At 40.2% G+C, this 27,237-nt stretch overlaps 1 protein-coding gene across 2 annotated transcripts in view; it reads left to right on the forward strand.

The window, feature by feature from the left end:
* Positions 1 to 27,237, forward strand: part of LOC308399174 (ankyrin repeat and BTB/POZ domain-containing protein 3-A) — a 279,641-nt gene that overhangs the window by 174,995 nt on the left and 77,409 nt on the right. For both annotated transcript variants that reach the window (XM_080886229.1, XM_080886230.1), the window contains exon 2: positions 3,208 to 3,357. In XM_080886229.1, the coding sequence (XP_080742355.1) occupies positions 3,208 to 3,357 (150 nt within the window). The remainder of the gene's footprint in view (positions 1 to 3,207; positions 3,358 to 27,237) is intronic.

A 27,237-nucleotide genomic window follows, 5' to 3' on the forward strand; every position in this document is an offset into this window, starting at 1 on the left:
GACAGCTTCTCTTTTCCGAGAAGCCTGAGGAATCCCTGCTTTTCTGTAGTTTTTATGCCACTTTTATTCAACTGATATGTTGTTTACTCTGCAGTTTCACAGACCTTTATAAAAGCCATCCCTCTTGATCCATGTCTTCTGCTTAGAAAAACATTCGTTAGTTTCAGTCTAGAGATACAAATTCAGTCATGTGTTTATCATCTTCATGGAGCAGACTTTAAGCTGCTTTAGTCAGTGGTTTTACTTTCCCAATTGGTGGTTCATTGTATGTAAAAGTCATTTTAGTGGCACGTCCATCTGTGCAGTTCCTTGAGGCTCCATGAAATCTCTTACCCTCTTTTATCTGATCATTTGAGATTGAAGGCAACGTTATAGTGCAACCCTGTTTTCAACAAAGCTGAAATGCACGGAAAATGTAGATTAAAACAGAATTCAATGATGTGCAAATGGTAAAAGGACAGAATATTACTTGAAATGAAGCACCGCACGGCAGCATCATCCAGAAAGCTGGAACAGGAGCATGTTTACCACTGTGTTGCATCACCTCTTATTAAAAAAAAAACCAACTTTACAAGTTTAGAAAGTGAGGAGAACAATTGCTGTACTTTTGAAAGAATGTAAGAATGTTTTAAAATGTTTTACTTCAAGCTTTTTGTCTCATAATGCACCCATGGGTGAAGGGTATGGATTGCAGACAGAGTGCCCAGACTGCTTTATTACAGAGCTGTGCTCTTGTTGTAATAGGTGATTAAGGTTTAGCATTAGCTTGCTTAAATCAGCAGGATCTTACCTGAGCAAGATGCCTTCAGGAATGTGAAAGTTAACCATACCATGTGCACTTAAACGCTGTATGCTGTCATAACGTCATGGATGCTGTTTTTCTGGTGTGCACTTATAATAAGCTAGATGCTAATCTTGTCTTTTTCTTTATATGGTAGCGTTTTAACTGAAGTTCACTGGACACTTTATTAGGTTGAGCTCCAGCCTTGACCAGACTGGAGCACCTAATGCCACCAGAACAGCTTTGATTCTTTGTGACGTTGGAAACATTCTTCAGAGATTTTGCTCCATATTTATACAGTTATTCCAGATTTTTCAGCTACAAATCCATGATGCAATTCTTCCATTCGACCACATCCCAAAGATGGACTGTTGGGTTGAGATTTGGTGACTGTGGAAAGCAGTGAACCAGTAGAAAAACTGGTCTGAAATACTCAATTCAAAATCTTCCCCACTCTGTTTGGTGTTAACTTCAGCAGGTTGCCTTAACTGTGTCTACATGCCTAAATGCACTGAGTTGCTGTCATGTGATTGGCTGTTTAGATGTTTGTGTTAACAAGCAGTTAAAGGGGTGCACATAGAAGGCCCAATTTTCTACTTCTTCAGTAATTGTTTCGGTCGTTCCAAACAAGAAACAGCACCAATCGCACATCTCGCCCCAACTCTCACCAATTATAAATCATTTCCATTAGCTCTGTAATAAACACCCATTAGTTAACAAGTCTACAGCAACTTAAAATATAAAATCTCATGTTTAATTTTATGCCAAAGGTAATTTTATGCCAAATGTTGACACTACATTAGGATCCACTATACAAGAGAGTGACTTGGCTGTGTTATGTACTACCCAACCACATCTGAAGGAAAAAGTGTGTGGCCAAACTAACAGGCAGGGTGAAATCTGCTTTCAGAGCTCCTCTGGTGCCACCCCTCTGTCTCAGTAATCTCTTTGCATGAAATTTGTGGCTTTTCCCAAAGTCATGAATTTTACAAATGAGGTCCACCGTTTCAGACAACCGTTCCCCTTAAGTTATTCACAGTGGTATACACAACAAATAAATGACTGTTAGGGTGACAGTTGTGGATAAAATACAATTATAAATGCTTCAAAGAGCAGTGAGTTAAATATCTGCACTCATAGAAAATGATCTCAAACACTTAAAACTGTGAACACCATATGTACTAACAAACCATTTTAAAGAGCTTTTAAATGAGCTAAGTGTGAAGCAGCTGCTAACTACACCTCACCATATATCCAGCTTTCAGCAAATCATTCATTTTAGAGGAGTCTTTCATTTCTTTGGATTATAGAAATTCTTTATTGCTGCAGATCCGGCCACGCTTTTTTGTTTTAACATTGAGGATTTCCATTCGAGACACACCCTAATACCAGCTGCTCCATTAATACTGCTCAGTGGTTAAAACAGCAATGGAAAAAGCTATTAGGAAAAAAATCATGTAGACCTCCCCGGAAAGGCTGTGGGAAGAAAAAGGAGCAGGACTGGGACTGGGGAATACTGGAATTCTTGGGTTGGACACTGTGGGAAGAGGTGATGGTGGGAGGAATCTGAGTCTGGAGAGGTCTTTTCTGTACAGGGAAAACTAAAGAAAGCTCGTGAACTTGGTGCACTGTGTCCACTGTGCGAGGGTTTTTTTCTCTTAGCTGCCGGCATCAAACATAGACAAATTGTCCACATTCCTCCATGTTGTAATTACTGTTCTTTGAAAAATGGCATATCCCACTGTGCTGTGTCATTAGGATTAGCACCCGGCGTGGTGTTGCTTTCCATTCTATTGTAGCAGAAAACTCAATATCCAATCTGTCACAAGCCATTCTTTGCAGCTACACAATGCCTGGCTGCAATAACAGCTCCTAAATGGATTAATTCTTGCTAGCGAGCGTAATCTGCTACCATTTGTTTTCAGCAGAAAAAAAAAAAGAAACACACCTGAGATCACGACAAGGTGATTTAGATGTGAATACTTGAAGAAACAAATGTGGCTAACAGACGATTCAGTTCAATTAGAGTTTGAAGGTTGAGGTAAAAACAAGAAAGCTTTGTGAGCTGTGAGGTTTTCAATGCAAATAAGAAGAATCATCACGTACAGTATGCCATTAACCCGTGACTCTGTCCCCATGTTTAATCATTTAGACAAATGTTTGCTCTCTGGCTGCAACATGAAAGTGGTTTTAATCGCACAGCTTCCCAGTTCTGTGCAGAATATTTATCTCAAAGTGCTGATTTGCATTTCTGCTGCTCCTCTTGTCTTTCTCTAGAGTTTGCATTCCCCTGTTACTTCTTGTCTGTGATAAATCTGGCATCAGCAGAAAGCTGATGGGAAAATTACCAGAAGAAGAAGAAGATGTATGAGTTGTTGTTTTGCCATTTTTTTTTAAATTTCCTTTGTTTTCTGTGCCGTCTCCAGGTGTGCTGAGCCTCCCAGAGAGTCTGAACCTGCACAGGGACCAGCAACGCTCGGGGAGGGGCAGTGAAGGTCACGGGTACACCCAAGCCGAGCTCCGGACCCTGGAGCAGTCCCTGCTCGCGACCCGAGTGGGAAGCATTGCGGAGCTGAGTGAGTGTGGTATTTTTTTATACACAGAACAAACAGTGAGAGCACACTCAGCAGAGTTCTAACCAGGTGGGAAAGAAGGTTTCACTAGTCTCGCATTATGAAAATCTCAGGATTTTACTTATACCTAAAAGTCTGCTCACAAGACAATTGAAATGCATCTACAGTTCCAGAAGAAATTGGGACTGACAAGGGTCTTTTAGATACTGTGCTGTCAGGCGAAATAAATATTTTCATTAGAAAAGTTATTTTTTAAATGTGTGACTTTATAATTCTCTCGTGTTATTTTGGAGGAATTCTGGCCCACTATTCTTTACACTGCCTCAGTTCATTGAGGTCTGCAGGCATTCATCATGCAGCTTTCTTAATGTCTCTCCACAGCATTTAAGTCGGGTTGAGGTCTGGACCCAAAGTGTTGCAGTGGCCCAGTTAGATTCTGTTCTTTTGCAGCCATTCTATTGTAGATTTATTTCTTTGTTGGGGATCATTGTCCCGTTGCATGACCCAATTTCGGCCAAGCTTTAGCTGTCAAACAGATGGCCTCACATTTGACTCTGGAATACTTTGGTATACAGAGGAGTTCATGGATGACTCACTGGCTGCATGATGCCCAGGTCCTGTGGCCAAATTTGGTTCTCGTCTGTCCAAGGACGTTGTTCGAAGACTCTTAAAGTTTATTCAGATGGAAATTTGCAAACCCTAGCTGTGCTGCCATATTCTTTTTAGACAGAAGAGGCTTTCCTTTGTAGTCCTCCAAAGCAGCTATGCTTGTTCAGTCTTTTTATAACAGCACTGTCAAGAACTTTAAATTTTATCACGCAAAATGAGTCTGAGAAGCAGCTCTTGGGTTTTCTGCAGTTTCTCTGAGCATTGCATAGTCTGACCTTGGGGTGAATTTGCTGGGACAGCCACTCCTGGGAAGACTGTTAAAACACAACTGTGTTAAGACACAGCTGAATCATCCAGACCTGCAAACTGGCAAAAGCCTGGCTGTTACTTACCCTCTTATTTTGCGGTAGATGTGGGTCAAGGGGTAGAACAGGGTACCTACTAATCAGAAGGTTGGTGGTTTAATCCCTGGCTCAATGCCAAAGCATCTTTGGGCAAGACACTAAACCCCAAGATGTGTGAATGACAGATAGAAAGCATTTAGACAGAAACAAAGTGCTTAAGTGGATGACATATGTTGTATAAAGTGCTTTGAGTGCTCAGGTATAGTAGAAATGGACAGTAAAGATGTACTTAGTTTATGACAGGACTCCAGAGATTCCTGTCAAAACTCTTTTCACATGTCTGTAGATCAACTGCTCTGAAATTGAAAAGAAGCAAGTCTTGCAAGATGTTGGTATTCAGCTATTTTGACCTCTACTGGAGAAACACAAATATGTGCTGGACGCTCTAAAAAGTGTTTGTCCAGAATTTTGCTGGAGAAATGCAGGCGATTTCTCATTTGTCTTTCTGCACTGGACTGCAGAATCACGGAGCTTTGAGCACTTTACACAAGCTGTAGCTCGGCCTTAGTAGGTCTCACACTGTTAGAAGATACAGGCGGCAACGGGCTGTGTGCAAGATAAGTCAGAATAAACATAAAATATATGCTCATTGATCTCGTAGCTATAAAATTTTTATATGAAATTCTATAAATCACACATGCCTGCAGTAGGTTAGAGTTAAATCTTTTGAAGGTTTTCTCTACTTCTGTTTAAATTCTGTAGATTTAATTCTTCTATTGATTGTAAAATCGACATTAAATACTCAAATTTAAAGAAACTGAATACTGACTTATAATACTGTTGCACAGACACTATGTGTAAATCCTCTAAGTCCAGCATGCAGCATATTATAAATGTTGCAGTAATTGTTGAGCACATTAAAACCGATCTCTCAGGGACTTCCATCTGTGTCCATCTGCTAAATAGGCCCATTAGCGTGAAGGAATGCGATCTCGCTGTCCCTGTGGGCTGTCACGGTGGTCTGAGGTCGCCCGGCATTATGCTGCTGTCCCTTCACCACTCACCTCATCCACCTCTCCACCCTCGCTTCCCCCTGTGACACGCTGCAGCCAGTTACTGTTTGATTACAGCTGTTCTAGCACCTGTTTATGAGTTTCCCCCCTCCGGAAACCTTTAAATCCAAGGTCACAGCCTCCGAGGCTTTTAACCTCAACTTGAAAGGAAGAGCTCCACCTTTAACTCCGGCACCTCCCCTGCCTCCTCCCCCGTCCTCGTCCATTTCACAGTCTCATATTAGATCATCCTGTCCCCCGCAGACGTTTGCACAATGTGATGCTGTATGTTTGTGTCCCGGGCGAGCGTTTGCTTCGACCCCCGCAGCACATTAAAAACAGTAAGTCACCGCGCAGCAGCGCTTCACACAGGAATTCAAGGTCTTGTTTTCAGCCTGGAGGCAGTTTGTAAAACATGCCGTCCTTCATCATCACCATAATCATCATCTATACTGGGATACAATCGACACAAGAGAAGAAAATGTTCTTCAGCTTGTTATAATAACACAAAAGTAATCCACTCTTCTACCACTGTAAGGGTTGTTTTTCAAACCGGCCTTGTTTGACCTTTTAGTTTACTTTCTCCCAGCACTTGTCTGACCTTTGGCTTTGTCAGGAAACAGCACCATTAATATGTATAACTACTACTGTTCAATAGTCACCGAGTGGTGGCATACGGGTGGAGAGGACCCATATGAAGTCTGCAGGAAACTAAGAGGAGGACAAAAACAGGCCAAGGTCCAAAAACATTCCAAAAAGCAATAAAGTACTTGCAAAAACATGCTTACTAAAATAAGAAACAGAGAAGACTGTGAGTATACATAGATAATAAAGTAGGAATTCAGAAGGGAACAAACTAGGAAATGACTTGATTGCTTGACCAAAGAGAGAGAGAAGGAAGGGAAGAATAAGCTTATCATCTGATCAGGAACCATCATGATCTGTCATGATCTTTGATCTAAAACTTTACTCTCTCAGCAGTCTTAGGTTGTTTTTGGTTTTTTTAATTGTCCCCTTGTTGTCTGTGTCTCGCTCTAGTAATCTGTGTACCTTGTTATGTGTACTTCCTGCCTTATTCTGAAGAGGTACTTTACTCTCTACGAACCTGTGTTGTATTATTGTTATCTTTGGACTTGTCCCACTCTTGTTTCCCCCCCATTAGTGTCACATGTGTTTAATTGGTAACCCTGATTGTTTGTTATGTTGCCCTCCTGTCCTGCCTGTCTCTTGCTTGCTTGTGAATTACTGATAACTTTTGTTTGCTCTTATAATTGTTGGGGTTCTGATGACTTTTTGGATTTGACTTGCTAAACTCAGGAGCTTCTTTTGTTGCCATTATCCAGAGGTGGGACCAAGTCATTGTTTTGCAAGTCTCAAGTAAGTCTCAAGTCTTTATCCTCAAGTCTCAAGTCAAGTCTCAAGTAATGTCAGGCAAGTCAGAGTCGAGTCTCAAGTCACTGGTGTAAAAGTCCAAGTAAAGTCACAAGTCTGAAATTTTGAATTTCAAGTCCTTTCGAGTCTTTAAAAAAAAACGAAAAAAGAATGTTGCAGTTATGCTAAATGTAAATATTAGACCATGTAATTTTTAACTCTGTGTTTTTCTCAACACATGACAAAATAGTGAACTTAGAAAATATACACAAATTGTGAAATTGCACCTCTTTAAAATGCAGCTCAATTAAACCTAGCTCCAAGAATAATTTTCACCGACAGTTCTGAGATAAGCCGCATGTTATTCTTGGATGCGCTTGTAGGACCGGCTTTAAAATCGCATGACAAAAATATCATACACATTAAAAAAAACTGCATCACCAACGTAGCCTGGACAACATTTGCTAGTTAGATGAAGTCAGCTATCTCATCGTAGCATATTTATATGCATATTTATAATCATACGGTTCTTGGAGTGAGTGCACACACTCATGAAGTTTAGTAACTTCAGATCACTGCAACAAGCCCAGGTACAGTTTACCGACGGATGGGTGCAGGACCTTGAAATGCACCGTGTAGAACGAAAGACCATCGTACGTATCATAAGTTTACCAGTCTCACAAATCGTCGTCATAAATACACATTCGTTAACCGTTTATTAATATAACCTTTGAGCTCAACGGTAATTAATTAGTAGTGGAAATAATTTCTGGTACGCGTTACAGAAATGTAGCAGTGACAATAATACTGTATGCTGTAATCGTACTGGGCAATTAGTGATACAAAACAACTGTTTTATCCTGTGAATAAAAGTATGTTTTTGTCAATGTACCATAATAACAGAAGCGAAACGCAATATTGTGTCAGGACAATTCACTATTTATGCACAATAAACAAAGGAGCATAGCGCGACAATTTCTGTTCAGCGTCAGACTTGCTTGTAACCTATATCACCAATTATGTTATGAAAATGACGCATTAACTACAACAGAAGACTGACCTTTGTGGAAATGCTTGGAGCAGACTAACATGTGAGCTGGAGTGTTCTGGGACGTTATATTTGGTCTTTGAATGGCTGCAATCCAGGCCATCCGTCGCCTCTTTGTTACTTCGGAAACATGGCTCGAACAATTTCTCTTTAACGACGTAATCCGATAACAACCGATTTCTTTACCCGTCGGCTTCCCGTGGCTGTCATTCGACCGGCTATTGCAGTTAATAATACAACAGCTTCTTGCCATTTTTGTGTTTCTTTTTATCGCTGTATAACTGATTTCAATTAAAAGCCTGCGTGCGCTAGTACCTCTTGCCACGAGTTCCCAGAATCCTTTGTGGTTCTACCCCAGAATGACATCACATTTTCAATCTCTATATGCATGTTACATTTTATATTTGGGGTGAAATATCAAGTCTTTTCAAGTAAACCGGTTCAAGTCCAATTCAAGTCCCAGGTCATTGGTGTAAAAGTCTAAGTCAAGTCACAAGTCTTACAACATTTTTTCAAGTCAAGTCTAAAGTCATAAAATTAATGACTCGAGTCTGACTCGAGTCCAAGTCATGTGACTCGAGTCCACACCTCTGATAGAAGCCACTAGAAACAAACTATTCCAGCCTAATTGATGACATTTATGGCATTTGTTTTCTGTGCTGACTGATATGCTGCTCAGTGCTTTGCTGCCTGCTTTTAAATCAGATGTCACTCTGAACATAAACACAAGCTACATGTGATGTCTCTGATGTGTATCTGTTTCTACCCGTGCTGATGCTAGCATGACTAAAGCTAGCCAAGCAGCAGTAAATATGTGAAGCAAGGCAGAAGGATATACTCATCAAACAAACAGGATCATAAGAATATAAAACCACGAGCACTACAAATGTAACAGAAATATGTTGACATAAAATGGCATGTTATTTGAAATCTACACGAAACAATGACACAACTACTTTTTTTCAATTTTTTCAATTTATTTATTTTTTACCAATTGTCCAAATTAGTCTGTGATTGGCCTTAGTGTGACAGAAATCATATTTATATACAACTAAATATGACTCAGCAAACATGTTTTAAATGGATGATTCCTCACTTGATGACGAATGATCCATTTCCATATTTTCTGAGTCTTAAATTTGATGTCAGTGAACTTTTCAGTGGTTGGTGTTAAAAAAAAGCCCCCAAATCCCCTATGAGCAAGCACTTGGCGACAGTGGAGAGGAAAAACTCCCTCTTAATAGGGAGAAACCTCTGACAGAACCGGGCTCAGGAAGGGGTGGCCTTCTGTCTTGACCGAGAGGGGTTCAAATGTTCACTGACAATTTAGTTGTATATAAATATGATTTTTAGGACTTGATGTTGACACCAATTATGTGAAATTGGGGACGCGCACAGTTCCGCTTCTTCTTGTTCTTCTTCTTACTTGGCGGAATCTCTGGCAGGCTCTTGACTTCAGTCTTGAGTTCAGCCACCTTGACATTGAGCATTTTCTGTTTGTCTTGTAGACTTTGCAAAGATTCCTGTACAGAAAATGCAGCTGACTCTTCTTTTTCTATCTTCTGTTGTTCTGTGGTGTCTTTTTCTTTCTGAGGCTCCTGCAGAGACCTTGCAGTGGATGGCCGTGAGTCCTCTTTTTCCATCTTCTCCTGTTGTCCAGTCTCGTTTTCTTTCGGAAGCTCAAATTTGTGCATTTCATTTGCAGCAGTGGAATTTTGTTCTTTGTGCTGCTGTGGGATTTTAAGTGAGGAAGCTTTGGCCCCTTTCAGCTCTCGCTCCAGAGACTCTAGCTTCAAATCATGAAGGGCCTTGTTGGGGCAGAGCTGGGATTTCAGGTCACTGATTTCCAGGTTGAGTGTCTCCTGCTCCTGCCTATGTTTAACGGCCTGCTCTTCAAGCTGATTTTGAGCTGCTAGGAGCTGTTTCTGGAGCATCTCAATCTGCTCTTGCTGAATCCTACATTTGAGCTCAAATTCAGCCTCCTTAGAGGACTTCAGTCCTACAGAGTCAGTGTGTGAAGCCTCTGTGGTTGGAGTGGCAGACTCCACACACTGCTCTGTGGTAGGGTGGCTGATTTGGTCCTGCAGGGTAGCAATCACCTCATCCAATATGACCATAGCTTCATTGTCACTTGCGAGAGTGTCTGTCTCACTGATGTCATAGGTCTTATTACTAGAAGCCTCTTCCAGCTGCTCTATGAGGCCTTTGATCGTTTCCTCGTGATTTCGCTCGTTCTCGTGAATTTCTTCACGAAGTTTGTTCACCTGAAACTGGTGATAAGAGGCCCTCTTGTTTGCACCTACCATTTTACAGTAAAGGTCGTTCTGATGGTATTGGGAGGCTTCCAGTTGGTGTCTGAGAGCAGCAATCTCGTGCCAGGGATTAAACGGGGGTCTAAATGTGGGAATGGGTTGATATTCCCAAGTCCCTCCATTAGGCACAGGGTTTGGTCTGCTGGGGTTCTTCCCATTTCTCTCTCTCTCCATGTCCTCCTTTGCATTTGAAATGGGGAGGGATTTAGCCTTTTCTTTTTCAGGAGTGGCTCCAGTGTTTTTTTGCATTTCTTCATTTTTCGGGTTTGCTCCATCACCCGTGCTGTTTTGAGCTTCAAGAAGAGCCCGGGCATATGCCCGAGTAATTGGTCTTCTTGGTTCTTCAGCCACTCTTTTCTGTTTTTGCTTTTTTTGTTTCTTTGGTTTCACAACCGTTTCCTTTGGTGGTTGTGCCACAGGAGACTTTTTAGTATTTGGTTGTGCGGCTTTATCAACCTCAGGTTTTGGTGTGATGACCATTTCTATTTTTGCTTCTGCCATTGTAGATGCGTCAGCGTGTGCGTCTGCGTTTCTCTGCGTCCGCCTTGTCTTTGTTTTAACAACCAGGTTGCTTTGTGTTTCTGCCATCCGAGATCCACTAAAGTTGGTTGAACGTCTCCCCTATTTATAGGGTTTTCCAGTAGAATGTGCACTGTGACATCACAGGCTGTTCCTGTGATGCGCTGTTCCTTTGAAGTGCCATGATTGGAACAATTCAAAATAAAATGCCCACAAACCTAATGTAAAGGAAAGGCTTTTATTTTGTAGCACATACTGAATTAACACTATAAAAGCTACTCTACAGGAATTGCAGTAAAAAATAAAACAAAAGCAAAATATGTTTTTTAAATGGTTGTTAAAAAAACTAACCAAAGTAGAAGACAACTGTTTAGTGGAAAGTATTCGACATTCTAGAGATTCTCAGGCATAATAACTTCTTTCATAATTTAAACAAGGACAGGTAGAAAACGTTCATATTTAGTGAAAGATATTTATTAACATTATCCAATGAGAGTTACTGAATGTCTGTAGGCAGTGAGATCTTGGTGGTTGATGAGGCGACAGAATGTCATCTATGTTTTGTTTTAAATTCAGTTTCAATGCTGAATCTAAGAAACAACAGACTGCAGAGGGAGACTTTAATAGAGGTTTACTAACTCTTACTATCATATACATTGTGGAAAAATCTGTCTTTATTTAGCATAATATATTTGTTATAAGCACTAAATATGTTTTATGATTAACTGATGAACACTAACGTACCAAGCTGAAAATTCTGCTCACCAGTCAGCAGCTTATATTCACAAAAAACGGATAAATCTGCGATCCATGCAACTCTAACCAGCAGAGGTGGGACCAAGTCATTGTTTTGCAAGTCTCAAGTAAGTCTCAAGTCTTTATCCTCAAGTCTCAAGTCAAGTCTCAAGTAATGTCAGGCAAGTCAGAGTCGAGTCTCAAGTCACTGGTGTAAAAGTCCAAGTAAAGTCACAAGTCTGAAATTTTGAATTTCAAGTCCTTTCGAGTCTTTAAAAAAAAACGAAAAAAGAATGTTGCAGTTATGCTAAATGTAAATATTAGACCATGTAATTTTTAAATCTGTGTTTTTCTCAACACATGACAAAATAGTGAACTTAGAAAATATACACAAATTGTGAAATTGCACCTCTTTAAAATGCAGCTCAATTAAACCTAGCTCCAAGAATAATTTTCACCGACAGTTCTGAGATAAGCTGCATGTTATTCTTGGATGCGCTTGTAGGACCGGCTTTAAAATCGCATGACAAAAATATCATACACATTAAAAAAAACTGCATCACCAACATAGCCTGGACAACATTTGCTAGTTAGATGAAGTCAGCTATCTCATCGTAGCATATTTATATGCATATTTATAATCATACGGTTCTTGGAGTGAGTGCACACACTCATGAAGTTTAGTAACTTCAGGTCACTGCAACAAGCCCAGGTACAGTTTACCGACGGATGGGTGCAGGACCTTGAAATGCACCGTGTAGAACGAAAGACCATCGTACGTATCATAAGTTTACCAGTCTCACAAATCGTCGTCATAAATACACATTCGTTAACCGTTTATTAATATAACCTTTGAGCTCAACGGTAATTAATTAGTAGTGGAAATAATTTCTGGTACGCGTTACAGAAATGTAGCAATGACAATAATACTGTATGCTGTAATCGTACTGGGCAATTAGTGATACAAAACAACTGTTTTATCCTGTGAATAAAAGTATGTTTTTGTCAATGTACCATAATAACAGAAGCGAAACGCAATATTGTGTCAGGACAATTCACTATTTATGCACAATAAACAAAGGAGCATAGCGCGACAATTTCTGTTCAGCGTCAGACTTGCTTGTAACCTATATCACCAATTATGTTATGAAAATGACGCATTAACTACAACAGAAGACTGACCTTTGTGGAAATGCTTGGAGCAGACTAACATGTGAGCTGGAGTGTTCTGGGACGTTATATTTGGTCTTTGAATGGCTGCAATCCAGGCCATCCGTCGCCTCTTTGTTACTTCGGAAACATGGCTCGAACAATTTCTCTTCAACGACGTAATCCGATAACAACCGATTTCTTTACCCGTCGGCTTCCCGTGGCTGTCATGTGACCGGCTATTGCAGTTAATAATACAACAGCTTCTTGACATTTTTGTGTTTCTTTTTATCGCTGTATAACTGATTTCAATTAAAAGCCTGCGTGCGCTAGTACCTCTTGCCACGAGTTCCCAGAATCCTTTGTGGTTCTACCCCAGAATGACATCACATTTTCAATCTCTATATGCATGTTACATTTTATATTTGGGGTGAAATATCAAGTCTTTTCAAGTAAACCGGTTCAAGTCCAATTCAAGTCCCAGGTCATTGGTGTAAAAGTCTAAGTCAAGTCACAAGTCTTACAACATTTTTTCAAGTCAAGTCTAAAGTCATAAAATTAATGACTCGAGTCTGACTCGAGTCCAAGTCATGTGACTCGAGTCCACACCTCTGCCATTATCCTCCACAAATCCCATTAAAGTTGCTTTTTCATTATTTTAGTATCTGGCTGTCTGACTCCATTTGGGTCAAGTTTAAGAAATTCACCAAAGAACAAAGAGTGGAAGGAAAACCTACTGGGATGCACTGGACCTTACCACTTACTACAAAATAAAACAGGAAGTGATGAGAGCATGTATAATAACAAACAAAACCATGAGAAATGTCTAAAACTGGATGTTTTAAAAGCAGAATAGAATGATTCTATTCAAATCCTGCATAATGCAAAACATAGATTTGTCCATTGCACTCTTTGGTGGGAAATTTACATGTGTTACTAAAAGCACTGCTAATTAATTAAGCCTGAAAGATATGGTTACCAGGCTTTTTTTTAAATAAAATGTCGAATTGCTTTTTTTGTAATCAACTGAACTAACAAGTCACACAGCTGCTGGTTCTCAGTAGTGGGTGATTTAAAGCCCTTCTATCACACAGGCCTAGGAGTGGGAAAAAAATCTGTATTCCCCAACTGGTTGGCAAGTGGTTGCCAGACTGGTTGCAGAGTTTGTTGTCACCGGGTGAAACTGGTCACAAAGTAGATGTTGCACCAAAAACCTTTGGTCCAACTTTGGTCACTTGCAGGTTGCCGCAGTGGTCTGTAGTTTGAAAGACAACAACTTGAAAGAATCACCAATTTCTAGTCGAGCAGTAGCAAAATTTGAAAATGTGTGATGCAAATTGGAGATGGAGAACATTTCTATTTCAGCCAATTGTAAAACACATAATTTTAAGCAACTAGCACATTCGCAAGGAGGTTTTTGGTGCAGACCGTGTACCTCTTTGTGAACAATTTTACCTTCCAACCTCCAGCAACCACTCACCAGCTTGTCAGGGAGTACACATCTTTCCCTTGGGACTGGCCGACCATTCTCTATGTCTGTGTGGCTGAAGCGTGCGTTGACACTACACCTCAGTCATATCCATGTCTTCACTACACCAGAACACCTACACCAGTGATCCTGAAAATAGCAACAAATAACAACTAATGAATCAATTTTAGGTAGCTAGCTCTCATTGGCTACTTAGTACTCACCATCGCTTTAATGACATACAATTTCTTGTCCTCCTTCATGTCCATAAAGGCAGAATTATTGCGTTTAAATAAGACTTTTGTGAAACTATGATCTCATGACTTTGTAAGAAAAGAGAAGTGAGATGGTTTTCCTGGGAAATGACATCCTCACAGGATCAGTAAGGCAAAGCCAATAATTTTATTATCAGCTTATTATAATTGTTAAGAGACCTGATGCCACTGCAACTATATGTATTCTGTACTTTATGGTAAATCAATTATTCCCAGCAGGAAATGAACTGGCAGAAATTGCATTATGGGTAAAAGAAAACGCTCCTCCTTTAATTGCCAGAAGAAATGGGAATATGCATTACAAAGCAGCTCTCCTGTGTTTATTCTTGCTTATTTAAACATATTTGTAGGGAAAAAAAGGCAGAAAAAAAGCTTTTTGATTCCTGTTAAATTTACCATGTGTCTGGCTTTCTCTACCACTCCATCTCAGCTGGGCTTCCTCACCTCCAGCGTTGGCCAGTGAGCGCTGCCAGAGGTTGACATGTGGCTCGTAACGTGGTCGATGCCAACTGCTCGAAGTCATTTGGTGGAGTTCAGGGGACTCATTTCCTCCTCCTGCTGTGTTATGTGAACAGATTGATTTACAGTTCATGAATCACTGAGTAGTATAAGTGTGAATCTGCTCGTCAAGTGTATGATGATTGCATTAAGAGTGCGACTTTAAGCATGTTCTACCATCTGTGTCTGCGAGAAACCTAAAGGGGAGGCTTTTGCATCTCATTTCAAAGTTTATTTTATCAAAAACAGGTGCAGCAACCTGGATGAGCAGTTCTCTCACCATCGAGGCTTGTGTGCAGTCAGCCGGTGTGATTAATACATATATTTAAGAATATGTCTGGTAATAGTCTATATTTTCCTTATTCTTAACAAATCCCATGAAAATTCAAATTGAGCTGACACTATGAGCAAGCAAAGCTGGTGTGCATCCATAGTGCAATATATTTTTTAGGGTTACATAATCATGATGTTACTGATCAAATGATCTGCCAAGCTGCAAAAGAGTGGTGCTGATCTACAGGCATTTGCATTTCAAGCAAAAATACTGCTTGATATTGACTTAAAACTATTCCCCCGCTATCAAACGACTCCACACCAGACTTTTTGACATTTTTGGAATATTTCTTACTTTATTATATGGCTTTGATATTCTTTGCCATCATCTTCTGGCACTAGCAGTGTGTCACATCTTACCAGGATCCAGTAAAAACAAGAGGAAGTATATCAAACTATTAATTTTTACCTCATATGGCCAAAGAACTGACGGTTAATTCACACGTATCATTACTATTGGTCAGATTTAATAGAATTTCAATTTTCAGTATCAGTCAGATTTTAGTGAAACTAGATAAATTTTTCCTCGTTTGCAAGATTTCTTAATCATCTTTAAATCACAGTTTTTGTGTTGTGACATTTAAAACCAGTTTACATTTACAAGTGACGACTCAAAAATCTTTATTAGCCGTTAAAGTTGAGGTTGGTGAATTGTTTTTGGTTCCATGGGATAATAACGTGCACGTCATATAGTAATTCATGGTGTATGAGAGGGAACTTCATCTCCTGCATTTCTTCTCAGCTTTAGAAAATCTATCTAGTGATGGGAGACGTTGGCCAATCACAGGTCTTTTAAGATGAGGTCAGGTGTGTGATGTTATAAAGTAGAACAAAGAGCAAAAAAGTACTTTGGAAGTAAGGTGGAGTGGCGGACTTTCACCTGGGAGAGTGGTATTCAGTTCCTGTGTGAAACCATTATTCTCATCTGGTAGAAGGGGCTTAGAAGAGACACTCTCAGCTTGTGCATTTTCTGCCTTCTGCAGCTTTAACCTCCCAAGGCTACTTTTAAAATTTCAACAAAAAAAAAACACCTCTACATTCATTCTGTAACAGCATCACAGCTATAGAGTCAGAATGGTGTGCCTTGGGCTCCCTGGATGAGGCACTTGGGAGAATTATGAAGTACAATAAGTCTCTGTGTCTCCATCACTTGAGAGAGAGTGAGATTTGAAGAACTCAAACTGTAAATTACAGAGTAAATTATGGCCTCAGAGCAACAGCTCACTGGCTCTGATGTCATCAAACTCCCAACTGAAATGCAAGTAAAAGAAGGAAAACTATACACATCAATAGGATCCTCTAGGATGGTGAGGATTAACAGAAATCATGTTTAGCGTACCTTAGCCTAAAGTCTCAGGTGGTTGTGGCACAAGAGGCAGAGCAGGACATCTGCTAATCAAACAGTTGGTAATTTGCTTCCTGGATCCTGTTCATGGGCACGGAATTGAACCCTAAATTGCCAGATGCATCACCAGAGTGTGACTGTGGGAACGGCATTAAAAAAGTGTGAAATGATAAAATTCAACATCTGTTTAAAAAAATCAATATATAGTATATTGATTTATAAAAGAATATAATGAAGACTTTACATTGGGAAAATTACAGGTTAGTTTGTTAAAACTAAAAAGAAGTTATTAAAAATCAATACTTGTGACCAGTTTTTAATTATGTACTTGAGTCAAACATGGAGAGAAAAAAGGAGGGACCGATAGTCTCAGATGTTAATTTTTAATCAGATGTGTTTTTTTTAACCATCAGCCTATTATCAACTGCAGCTGAGTAATAGAAGCAAAATTACAACAAGAGTCAACGGTCAACATATAACTGAAAAAAATATATCGGTTAATTTAGAGCTGACATGGATGATTTTCAGATGATTCTCTTGGACTGCTACAACAAGCTGGAGCAATTCAGATCTGCTGCTGCGGTTTCTGAAACATCAATCTGCCACTGGAGTGGGTGAAGCAAGGGCCAGAGCAGCAAAGAAGAGATAGAGGATGGCAGTTTTCCACCTGGAGCACTAAATAAATAAATACCTGGGGTTATTACATCTCTCAGACAGATGTAGTGAGGTTGTCTGTTTTATGTGGAAATGTGTCCTCTGCTTAGCTCGCACAAAGTACAAAAAGACGGTTTCCAGATAGAAAATATGCTTTCAAAATAAAATTCAATGACAGCCAACAGACTGTGCTGTTAAAATGTTCAGTAGTGAATTATTTAGCAATAACTGAACTCGATATGACCATTTAACAACACCATAGCAGGGCCTGTTATTGATGTGTGAATGCACTGCAGTGATTTCAGTGTTTTGAGAAGACATTTAGAGTGTGCGTTAGGCTGCAATTACCTCTGGACCAGCATGGGGATACCAGACATCATTTACATGCAAATTCTTCAGCAGCTCACCAATACTGTTGTATTTATTAAGTTAAATTAATGTGCAATTTACGCTTTAAAAAACACAACAGAGTCAAAAAAATAATATTTTTCATTGCTATCAGTGAAGCCCTTTGGATGATAATGATGCTCTGTTTAGTGTTTGGACCAGACTTAATTAAGATAATTGCTGAATGCAATCTTTTTAAATCTTTTTCATGGTCTAAAGTAAATGGTCCCGGTGGACCAGTAGTGCCAGTAGATTTTTACTGTTTTTTAAATTGAGGTTTGGCACTTTGAGCCAGGGCATGAAGTCAAGATCAGTCCAGCTTTTCTGCTGATAACATTCTGTACATCCAAGTGGTTAATGCCTTAAAGCTACATTTGCTGTACATCTGCAAGCCGCTTTGCAACCAACCTGGCAAGGGGGCTTGATTCTATACCAACTGTCATATGCCGAAAGGCGCGGTACACCCTGAAAAGGATACTTGTCTATTGCAGGGAACTTCGCACCATGGTAACCAAGAACTCTAACATGCATTTACCATTGTAAAAGGTTTATTCTTACCAAAACCAAGGTCTTTGCCAAATTCCAACTCTTTTTCTGAGACTATCTGTTGGGTCTGTCTAGCACAGGCCCACCGCTGGAACAAGACAATTTAAAAACACAGCAAAAGCATTGAACACCAAGTGGGCAAAGTTCTTCGTGTTACTCATGCATGAGGGAGACCTGCCTGGAGCCAAGTGTCGTTCCACCACTTGACCTCCGTCAGACTCTCAGCCAGGTTCCCCATAGCACTCCTTTTATTGTGGTTCCATGAATATGCATAGGGTCATTAACATATAACATCTTACATAGGTATACATGTGAACAAAGAATACTGTGTGTGTGTGTGTGTGTGTGTGTGTGTGTGTGGGGTCAGAGTGTGACCCCATAAAGACTTCCCTAAACCTGCTGGTCTGGAAGTCCAGCAGTTCATCTAAACAAAAGGCACTTAGACTAAAACAGATATAGATACGTTTATCCTACCATAAAACAATAAGAGAAGGTACGACCTCTCCCATGCTCCCAGGATGTAGGTGTGCACACAAAGTTTGCAGACTATTAAGGATCAAACCTCTACCAATCTAAAACTAATTATAAAACTCTAAGCATATATAAGTAGATATTTCTAAGCATAAATGACAATCAACAATACGAAACCTAACACTATCAAAACCAGACAAGGGTCAAACACAACATCTCTACGCCAGTGTTCCCCAGAGAGGATCTAAGAACTTAAAACTCAACTCTAACAGCTAAAAATTTGTTGCATTAGCAATGTGTGGGGTCCACTACTCTATGGTGACACAGTGTTCTCACAGTGTTCGAAAATGGTCATGACTTTTGAAACCAGAAACCCACATTAGGAATTTGTGTGGTGACGCAGGAGAGTCTATCATTACTGCCACCACATATAAAACTCCAAATCATGACCACAGGGAAATTAACACATAATGCACCACACAAAAGCACAATAACTCAGGTCATCCCAAAGGATATAGAAATGCATATGTTTGCAGCAGGTTTCATAAATGTATGTTAAACTTTAATCCATAATGCAGAGTAGACGCTGACAGGTGATGCCTCAGACTGCGTCTTGTTGATTTACTGTAATTCAGCTAATGTTTGTTGTGTGAAATAATTTGGTAATTATGCGAATATTCTACACATCTAGCATCGCAGAAAAGCTCTGGAACAAATCGCTGACAGGAAGCAGGTGTTTTGTGGTCCCTCCATTTCCCCAGAGAAAGCATTTAAAATCTGCTTAGTACCAGCACATCTAAATGGTTTAAATTGAAATCAATTTTAACGTATTAGCACAATTTCTGAACAATAAACAAGATTGCTTAAAAGTAAAGCAACCACACAGAGCTGGCTCTCAGGGCAATTTCACACCCGACTTGTTCGGTAATTAATGGATAATAGAAGAGGCTGTTAAAGAACAACATTCATCACCATACCCATAATACCATTCTCCTGAGGTGAAAATAAGTCTTTTATTTCATAGGTCACCATTATCTCCCAGCTCATCTTATACACTCATATTTCATGTCTTTGTCTGAGCAAGTGGAGGAGATCACCACTGGCAGAAATGTGCCGTGGACGCCTCGGGCGTTTGCACTTTTCCTCATCTCTAATTACACTGAGAAGAATTTTCTTTCATTTTCCCTTCGTGTGAAACGTTGTGTGAGGCATATACGATCCATAGGTGCTAAACTGACATGTTGTGACCAGGTGTGAAGTCGCAAGACCGTTCATCTGTCAGCACAGCAGCTGCCCTGTGGGTCAGAGAGCACCCACTACACAAATAAATGCTGTAATGTAATACAGTGCAGGCCTCTAACAATGGGGCTTCTATTCCTGAAGCTGTGTTTCCCTTCAGTGCAGAGGGTGGCAAAAAGTCAAGGCATGATTGACCTAAAGTTATAATCCTTTCAGGTAACCAAACCTAGTTTCTGATGCTATTCGTGCTTGGCAGGTTTTACACTATGAAGTCGTTTTCAATTCTTTAGTTCAGTGTTGGAGGAAAATTACCTTACATGGAGTGGGGGAGTCACAGGAGAAGATGCAGGTTTAATTTTATCTCAAAAATATCATCCTTCCTGCTTTGCTCCCCTGGAGCTCCACTGAATCCAAGCTTAACGTGTCCTACAGTTGGTGCAAAATTATAACCACGAAGCAGTGTAACTTCATTAAAGCTGTAACAATATACATTTTTTATTGCCCAGGTGTAAATTGATTGCAATGCAACTAAAAAGAAGAGACCTTCCCTTTCTTATGTGCTTTCAACCTGCTTTGGATTTATTTTTCACTCAGTCCAGTGGTTTTTAAACTTGTGCCAAGGCGCACAGAAAGAGCTCGCCAAAAATTCAACACACACCTGTTTCCATATGCTGTACAAAATAGCCTCTGTCTTCCGACATGTCATTAATTCTTTTTTGATTATACCGTCAGACAAAGGCGATCATGACAGTCGATTTGTGTGTTTCCACTCCACTAAAATATACTTTGCATCCATCATGTTATGGGACACTTTCAACTAATCAAACAAACTGTCTCGCTGCCTCTGGTTAAGATCCAGTTTTCTTATGAAATGAAGCACTCAGGCTGAAGACTGAATATAAAGACTGAATATAAAGTTCTTTTAAAGCTTGCACCTTTCCGAGACGTGCGTGCAGAAGACAGAAAGAATTTATGAGCAGTGCAGGTTTTTATTCCAGTGATAACATATGATTATTATGAGCAGAAACTCGAACTGGTAGCCAAGACGCCATGTGCTCATAACTTAAGGTCGCAGCTTTCTCGAATAATGTCACCTTATTGATCCAAACTCCTGATTGATCTGACTGTTAAATAGTAAGTAGTAGTTAAATAACAGCTTACCTTACAGTTAACAGATTCCAGAGTAAAGCCAGGTTACAGCCACCTGGCTAACCTCAGCTAGCTTGCTTGGCTAGCTTGCTAAAGTTTGATGTCTAAAGGGTGATCATTAGTTTACTTCGTAGAAGAAAATTAACTGGCATCTAAAAGGGTCATTTGGTTGATGAAGGGAATTTTATTTTGTTGGATTTAAGATGGATACTGGCTAACGATAGCGGGCGATCGTGGCTCAGGGGGTTGGGAAGCGCATCTTAACCGGAAGGTCGCCGGCTCGATCCCCGGGCTCTCTGTCCTGGTCGTTGTGTCCTTGGGCAAGACATGTTACCCTACTGCCTACTGGTGTTGGCCAGAGGGGCCGATGGCGCGATATGGCAGCCTCGCTTCTGTCAGTCTGCCCCAGGGCAGCTGTGGCTACAACCGTAGCTTGCCTCCACCAGTGTGTGAATGTGAGAGTGAATGAATAGTGGCATTGTAAAGCGCTTTGGGTGCCTTGAAAAGCGCTATATAAATCCAATTATTATTATTATTAACATTAATAAAATGCTAAAAAAAATCTAACAGTAAAACATAGTGTCAAGTGGATAATTTCAGCTAATTCATCCTCTTTAGATCTTTGAATACTCTCTGTGATCCAGCAGAGCAGAGCCAGCTGGCTCACCTTATCCTGTTTTTTTTTTACTAATATTATCTCAATAAAAATAGTAAATGCAGTCCCGATCAAACGTTTGCATGTGCAGTTTGTGTGTATGTGTCTATGAATGGAGCTTGTTGTATAAAAATGATTTGAGTGCTAGGTAAGAGCAAAAAAGCACTATATATATTACCAGATTTACATGGAGAGAATAGGACACAATACTTGTATGTAAAACGAATGTATAAGTTCTCACAGAAGGTTAGACACTGTTTATTACTGCTGTATTATAGACTAAATAACTTGATTGTGTATTTAGATTAGTTACATGAGTGAGCCAGTAAGCCAAAAAAAGAGAGAAAGAAGCTCACCAAGTTCTATATTGGAACCTGTCCAAACAACTGCTTGCCAGGTTAACTGGTGATTCTAAGGTGGCTGCTGGTGCGATGGTAAATGGTTAGCCTATGCAGGGTGTACCTCTTACTTAATGTCTGGGATAGGCTCCTATGCATGGAATAGTTCATCCATCCATCCTTCCATTCTCTTCCGTTTATCTAACTAAACTGAATAAGCTGGCACTGGGTGATTTCTGAACGAGTGCTGTCAAAGGGTTGAAAAGCTAGTCCCTTGACCTGTATAGAGCTAAATAGCAGCATTAGTCACCAAACCAGTGGAGCAACATGTAACATGTGCCTGCAGGAGCTCTGCAGACGTTTTTAAGTTACAGATTTAATTTACAGTGAAAAGCATTAAAGACATAAGAGTAATTTATTCGGTGGTTGAAATTCTATAGTAAAATATTTTTCACAAGATGAAATTAATGGCCAATTAATGGCTCCGGGAGGAAAGCTCACAAATTTTGGCACTTTTATATAATTTATATAAATCTGTTAAAGGAAACTGAAGTTAGCACTGAATGTGAACCTGCTATTAGACATCTGTCCTTTTTGGCCTGATATCTCAGGTAAATCCTCCTTGCTATAATCCTGATAAAGCAGCTGCTCAAGGAGTTTTTTTGCAGTAAGCAGCAAAATCCCATTTGCTGTTATGGACTAAATAATTTATTGGTATTAAAAAAATCAAAAAAAGTGTCAAATTTCTGAGCTGTGTTCCTGCGTGTGTATAATTACATCTCATTTAGTGGCCAATACATGCAGTATTAAATGCAAGATTATACGCTACCTTAAAAAAAATACACAATTTGCGATGCATTCTTTCCTCTTATCTGCCGTCTCTTTTCGTCTGACAGCTGAATTCCTAATAGTCCCTATTAGTGGTTTGTTTTTCATGTGTTGACATTTATCATAGGTGGTGTAAGCTTTAAACATTTGAGGCATCAGTCGCTATGTATTTTCCTTGGCTGTCAGCACCCAGCTTGAAAATTGAGTCATGATGTATTCTGCTGTGCATAGGCTAAGAGAAAAAGTGCTTATTTTTCAGGGCTGAGTGGCTTTCTCAAATAGAGGAATCCCTCTCCTCCTGCAACGCTGCAAGAGTTACAGAAAATTGCACAGTGATGGGATGTTATTTCTCTTTTTTCCAGGAAGTGATTACTGTGCTTTCTGAATACCTGAGTGATTTTGGTATAAGAATTTGCTTTTTTACAAAAAAACCCAAAAAATTAAAACCTATCCTTCACATTTCTATCCATATAAACAGGCGGCAAGTGACGTATAGCTTTCCTTTATGTTTCAGGAAGATTTCATTAACAGGGCCGCTATTTAAAGCTGCTTCTCAGACGTTCTTCCAATCCTTTCTGCTCCATTATCCCACACTCACTATGGGATAATGGGAAATGTTCACCCACAGGAGGTGTTACATTTCATCTTGAGTCCATCTCGCCATTCTCATTTTTTATCATATCAGACTTAAAATACCTTTTTCTACTTCACCATACATCATCGTCCCTAATCTCGTGCAGTCTGACCCATTTCCCAACAATGGTGAAAGTAAAGGGGGAAAATAGACAAATGCGTCAGTCAGACTTCCCTTAACTTGATAAAAGACTCATAAAAAAACAACATCCGTTGGGTAAACAGCTTGATGTAGTGTGAGATGAGGTCGTATATCTGTTTTAAGCTCTAAAAGGACCTTTGATCTAGTGGAGGAGCTTACCTACCGATGATAATGTTACCCTCTTGTCCTTTTCAATGTCTTTCTCTCTAATGGGCTTTAGGCGTGCTGGGAATCATTTTTGTCCTTCGCTTCACTTTCTCTTTCTCTGAGGTCTGCAGTGCTACCCACATACTCGTGTCTGTCCCTCTTAAGAGTCACCATGATTTAAAGAATAAAAGAAAATGTTCACTGGGCTTTAACGATGAGGCTGGCTCATTCAGTCGCCGGCACAGGGCGCGGCCATTTTCCTTATCTGTCTCCCAGCACCTTTAGGAAGGCAGCGAGCGCATGCTGACACAAACAATCCCACCAAACACACACGCACTCACACAGCTGCGCACGTCTTCATTCAGACTGAAGACACATGCTGGAAAATCTTGTAGGCTGTTGCTGCATCCTGCAATAATTACATGAGGCTGGATTCATTACTGTATAATGGTTTAATGTCCCTCGGTGCCTGCCACAGGATTCTGCCCGCTCATCACACCTCATTGCTGCAAAGATTAAACAGAGATGAAAGAGCAGCTTGTGGAATAAATCCACTATTTATTTTTTAAAGGATATGGCTAAATTAGTCTAACAAAGAGATCTTTCTCTGTCTGGATTTTTTGCTAGAGTAAAATATGCATTTAGTCAATTCAAGGTGGGAAAGAAAAATTAGGTTTAAATGTTTTAAGCTCCTCCCACCCGATGAACATGCGTTTCCAACATATTCACTTCAGAGGCAGACATGTCTGAAAGCACTGGCCTCTTACACACTACATTGCTCAAAAGTTTTCACTCATGCATTCAAATCATTGAATTCAGGTATTCCAATCACTTAAATGGTCACAGGTGTATAAAATCAACCACCTAAACATAGCAGACTGCTTCTACAAACATTTGTGAAAGAATGTGTCGCACTTAAATTTGACACCAGGGTCGTTCTTTACAAGCTTCCAGATGTGACAAGCTCAGAGTAAGATCACTATAAATCTGCACCAAAGACACCAAAGGGCAAAACAGCAGTATTTGATGCCCAGTTGGACTGGTGCTTTGTTGTCTTCTGCAACCTGTGAAGACGTTTTGCTCTTTATGCTGCTCACCTGTTTGGGCCTGAAATCGACTTGTGTTTAGCCAAAGTTAGCAACCACATGAAAGATTTTTAAAGGATCAAAACAGAGGCACAGGACTCTTGTCCCAATCCTCAGTGTATACTACAGAGATATTTTGTGATTGTCGCAATAAAAGGCAGTAGAGGTGTGCATGAGTGCAAATGTGCGGGTCTTACTAAAGGATGTCGGGCCCTCATGCCATCCTCATCCTTGTGGCGTCCAGAAACATATACACAAGCTGTTCCACCTCAGGCACTGGACCTGCTGGAGGGTTAATGACTTTCTACACTCCTGTCCAGTGTCCTGGTATCTGCTCAACACTCTCCTTGAAATTGTGCTGGGAGACACAACCAACCTTCTTGTGATAGCACATATGGAGCAATAAGGAGCGATAAAGACACAACAGTGGCTTGTAACTGTCTCGTTGTTGTCTCTGCACCTGTTTTCACTCTCATTTGCACCGAAGCAGCTGAAATAGATTCACAATAGTTTGTGCCTTCTAAATGTGTTGGCGTCCCTACTTTGTGTTATAGTAAGCATGTATCTCAAGTTTTCCCTTACATACATTTTTTTACCTCTCTGTGACACAATAATGTCCAGCAGGTTCCTCGTCCGATGGCTCGACTCCTGCTACACTCTTTGGGCTGCAGCAAGCAAAGGTTGTTCCACTCCATAGAAGAACAAACACTAACTTTGTAACTAAGCAACAATAAACACTTGAGTAGCGGCATTTTAAGAGTACAAACCACTTACAGAATTATAGTAGGGTTTGCTCTTTTTTATTATGATAATCAATAAATTAATAATAATAATAATAATGGATTGGATTTATATAGCGCTTTTCAAGGCACCCAAAGCGCTTTACAATACCACTATTCATTCACTCTCACATTCACACACTGGTGGAGGCAAGCTACAGTTGTAGCCACAGCTGCCCTGGGGCAGACTGACAGAAGCGAGGCTGCCATATCGCGCCATCGGTCCCTCTGGCCAGCACCAGTAGGCAAGTAGGGTAAAGTGTCTTGCTCAGGGACACAACGACCAGGACAGAGAGCCCAGGGATCGAACCGGCGACCTTCCGGTTACAGATGCGATTCCCAACCCCCTGAGCCACGATCGCCCCCCATTAGCCTTCACATTTGTTGTTTTCAAGTCTCTTATAGATTATATTTGAAAGTGCAGCATGCAGAAGTTACGGTTTCTATAATAGGAATTAAATATTCCTTTAAAATGTTTCAGTCTCTTATAGTGTCTTGTTAATTGTGCATAGAGTGTACAGAGCTGGATGGATTTCATATCAAGAAAACAAAGTAAAGTGTACTGTAAGTAACATCCATGAAAATACTTAAATACCATGTATCATCAGTGTTGGGAAGGTTACTTTTAAAATGTATTCCATTACAGAATACAGATTACATGCCCCAAAATGTATTCTGTAACGTATTCCGTTACGTTACTCAATGACAGTAACGTATTCTGAATACGGATTACTTAATATATTATCATGCTTTTTACAACAACGTGAATGTACTATTGCTGTGTGATTTATTACTATTACTGAAGGTCCGCGACTCCGAACTGTAGTAAAGGGACCTCTGACTAATACGGCAGGGTCCCTGTTGGCTTGTAGCCGAAAAATAGCTTTACTTTGTTGTCTGGGTCAACTTTTCTTGCGAGAGACAGAGAGAGGCGTTGAAAGGCTGCTCCAACGGAACTTATTGTTTCGGAGGAAAACACGAACACGGTGTACAGTCGAGTCTTAATAGCTTACTTACAACTGGGCTTGTCAGGCACTCTTCTTGGCTGAAGTGGTTATTATTATATTTACATGCTTCCAGCTCCCGTTTTTCCTCGATGACAACTCGTACCTTTCCACTCCCCTTTTTCTCCCTCCTCGCGCTCACAGACCCATTACGTGTATGGCAGTGCATTCTCCCTGCAACACGGACTATACTGCCCATGATGCTACATTCTTTAGAGCTATGCTTGTAGCATTCTGCCTGTTAGCTTAGCACAACAACAACAACAACGAAAAGGCGCTCTCTCACCCAGGAAACACACAGTCGCAGAGAGAGAGAGAGCGTCGCCCTGTAACCATGGCAACCGTAACGCTGCCGCCTGGAACAACAGAACATAGCTGTCAAACAAAACCCAAACAGTCCTGACCCGCGACAAAATGAAACAGGAAAGTACCGCAGTGTAATCCATTTATTTCAACAAAGTAACTGTATTCTGAATACCACCTTTTTAAACAGTAACTGTAACGGAATACAGTTACTCATATTTTGTATTTTAAATACATAACGGCGGTACATGTATTCCGTTACTCCCCAACACTATGTATCATATATAAGAAACAATGTGAAATAATCTTACATTTGACATATTTTGTATTTTGTACTGTACCTAAACAGGAGTAGGTATGCAGATCTCCAAAGCAAAAATGAAGAACAAGGGTGGACAGTAGATAAGCATCTGAGCAGTTTACTTCACAAAGAAGGAAGCATCATTTTGCGACTTAACTGGCAGC

Source organism: Rhamphochromis sp. 'chilingali', assembly GCF_963969265.1.
Source record: "Rhamphochromis sp. 'chilingali' genome assembly, chromosome: 7".
NCBI lineage: Eukaryota > Metazoa > Chordata > Actinopteri > Cichliformes > Cichlidae > Rhamphochromis > Rhamphochromis sp. 'chilingali'.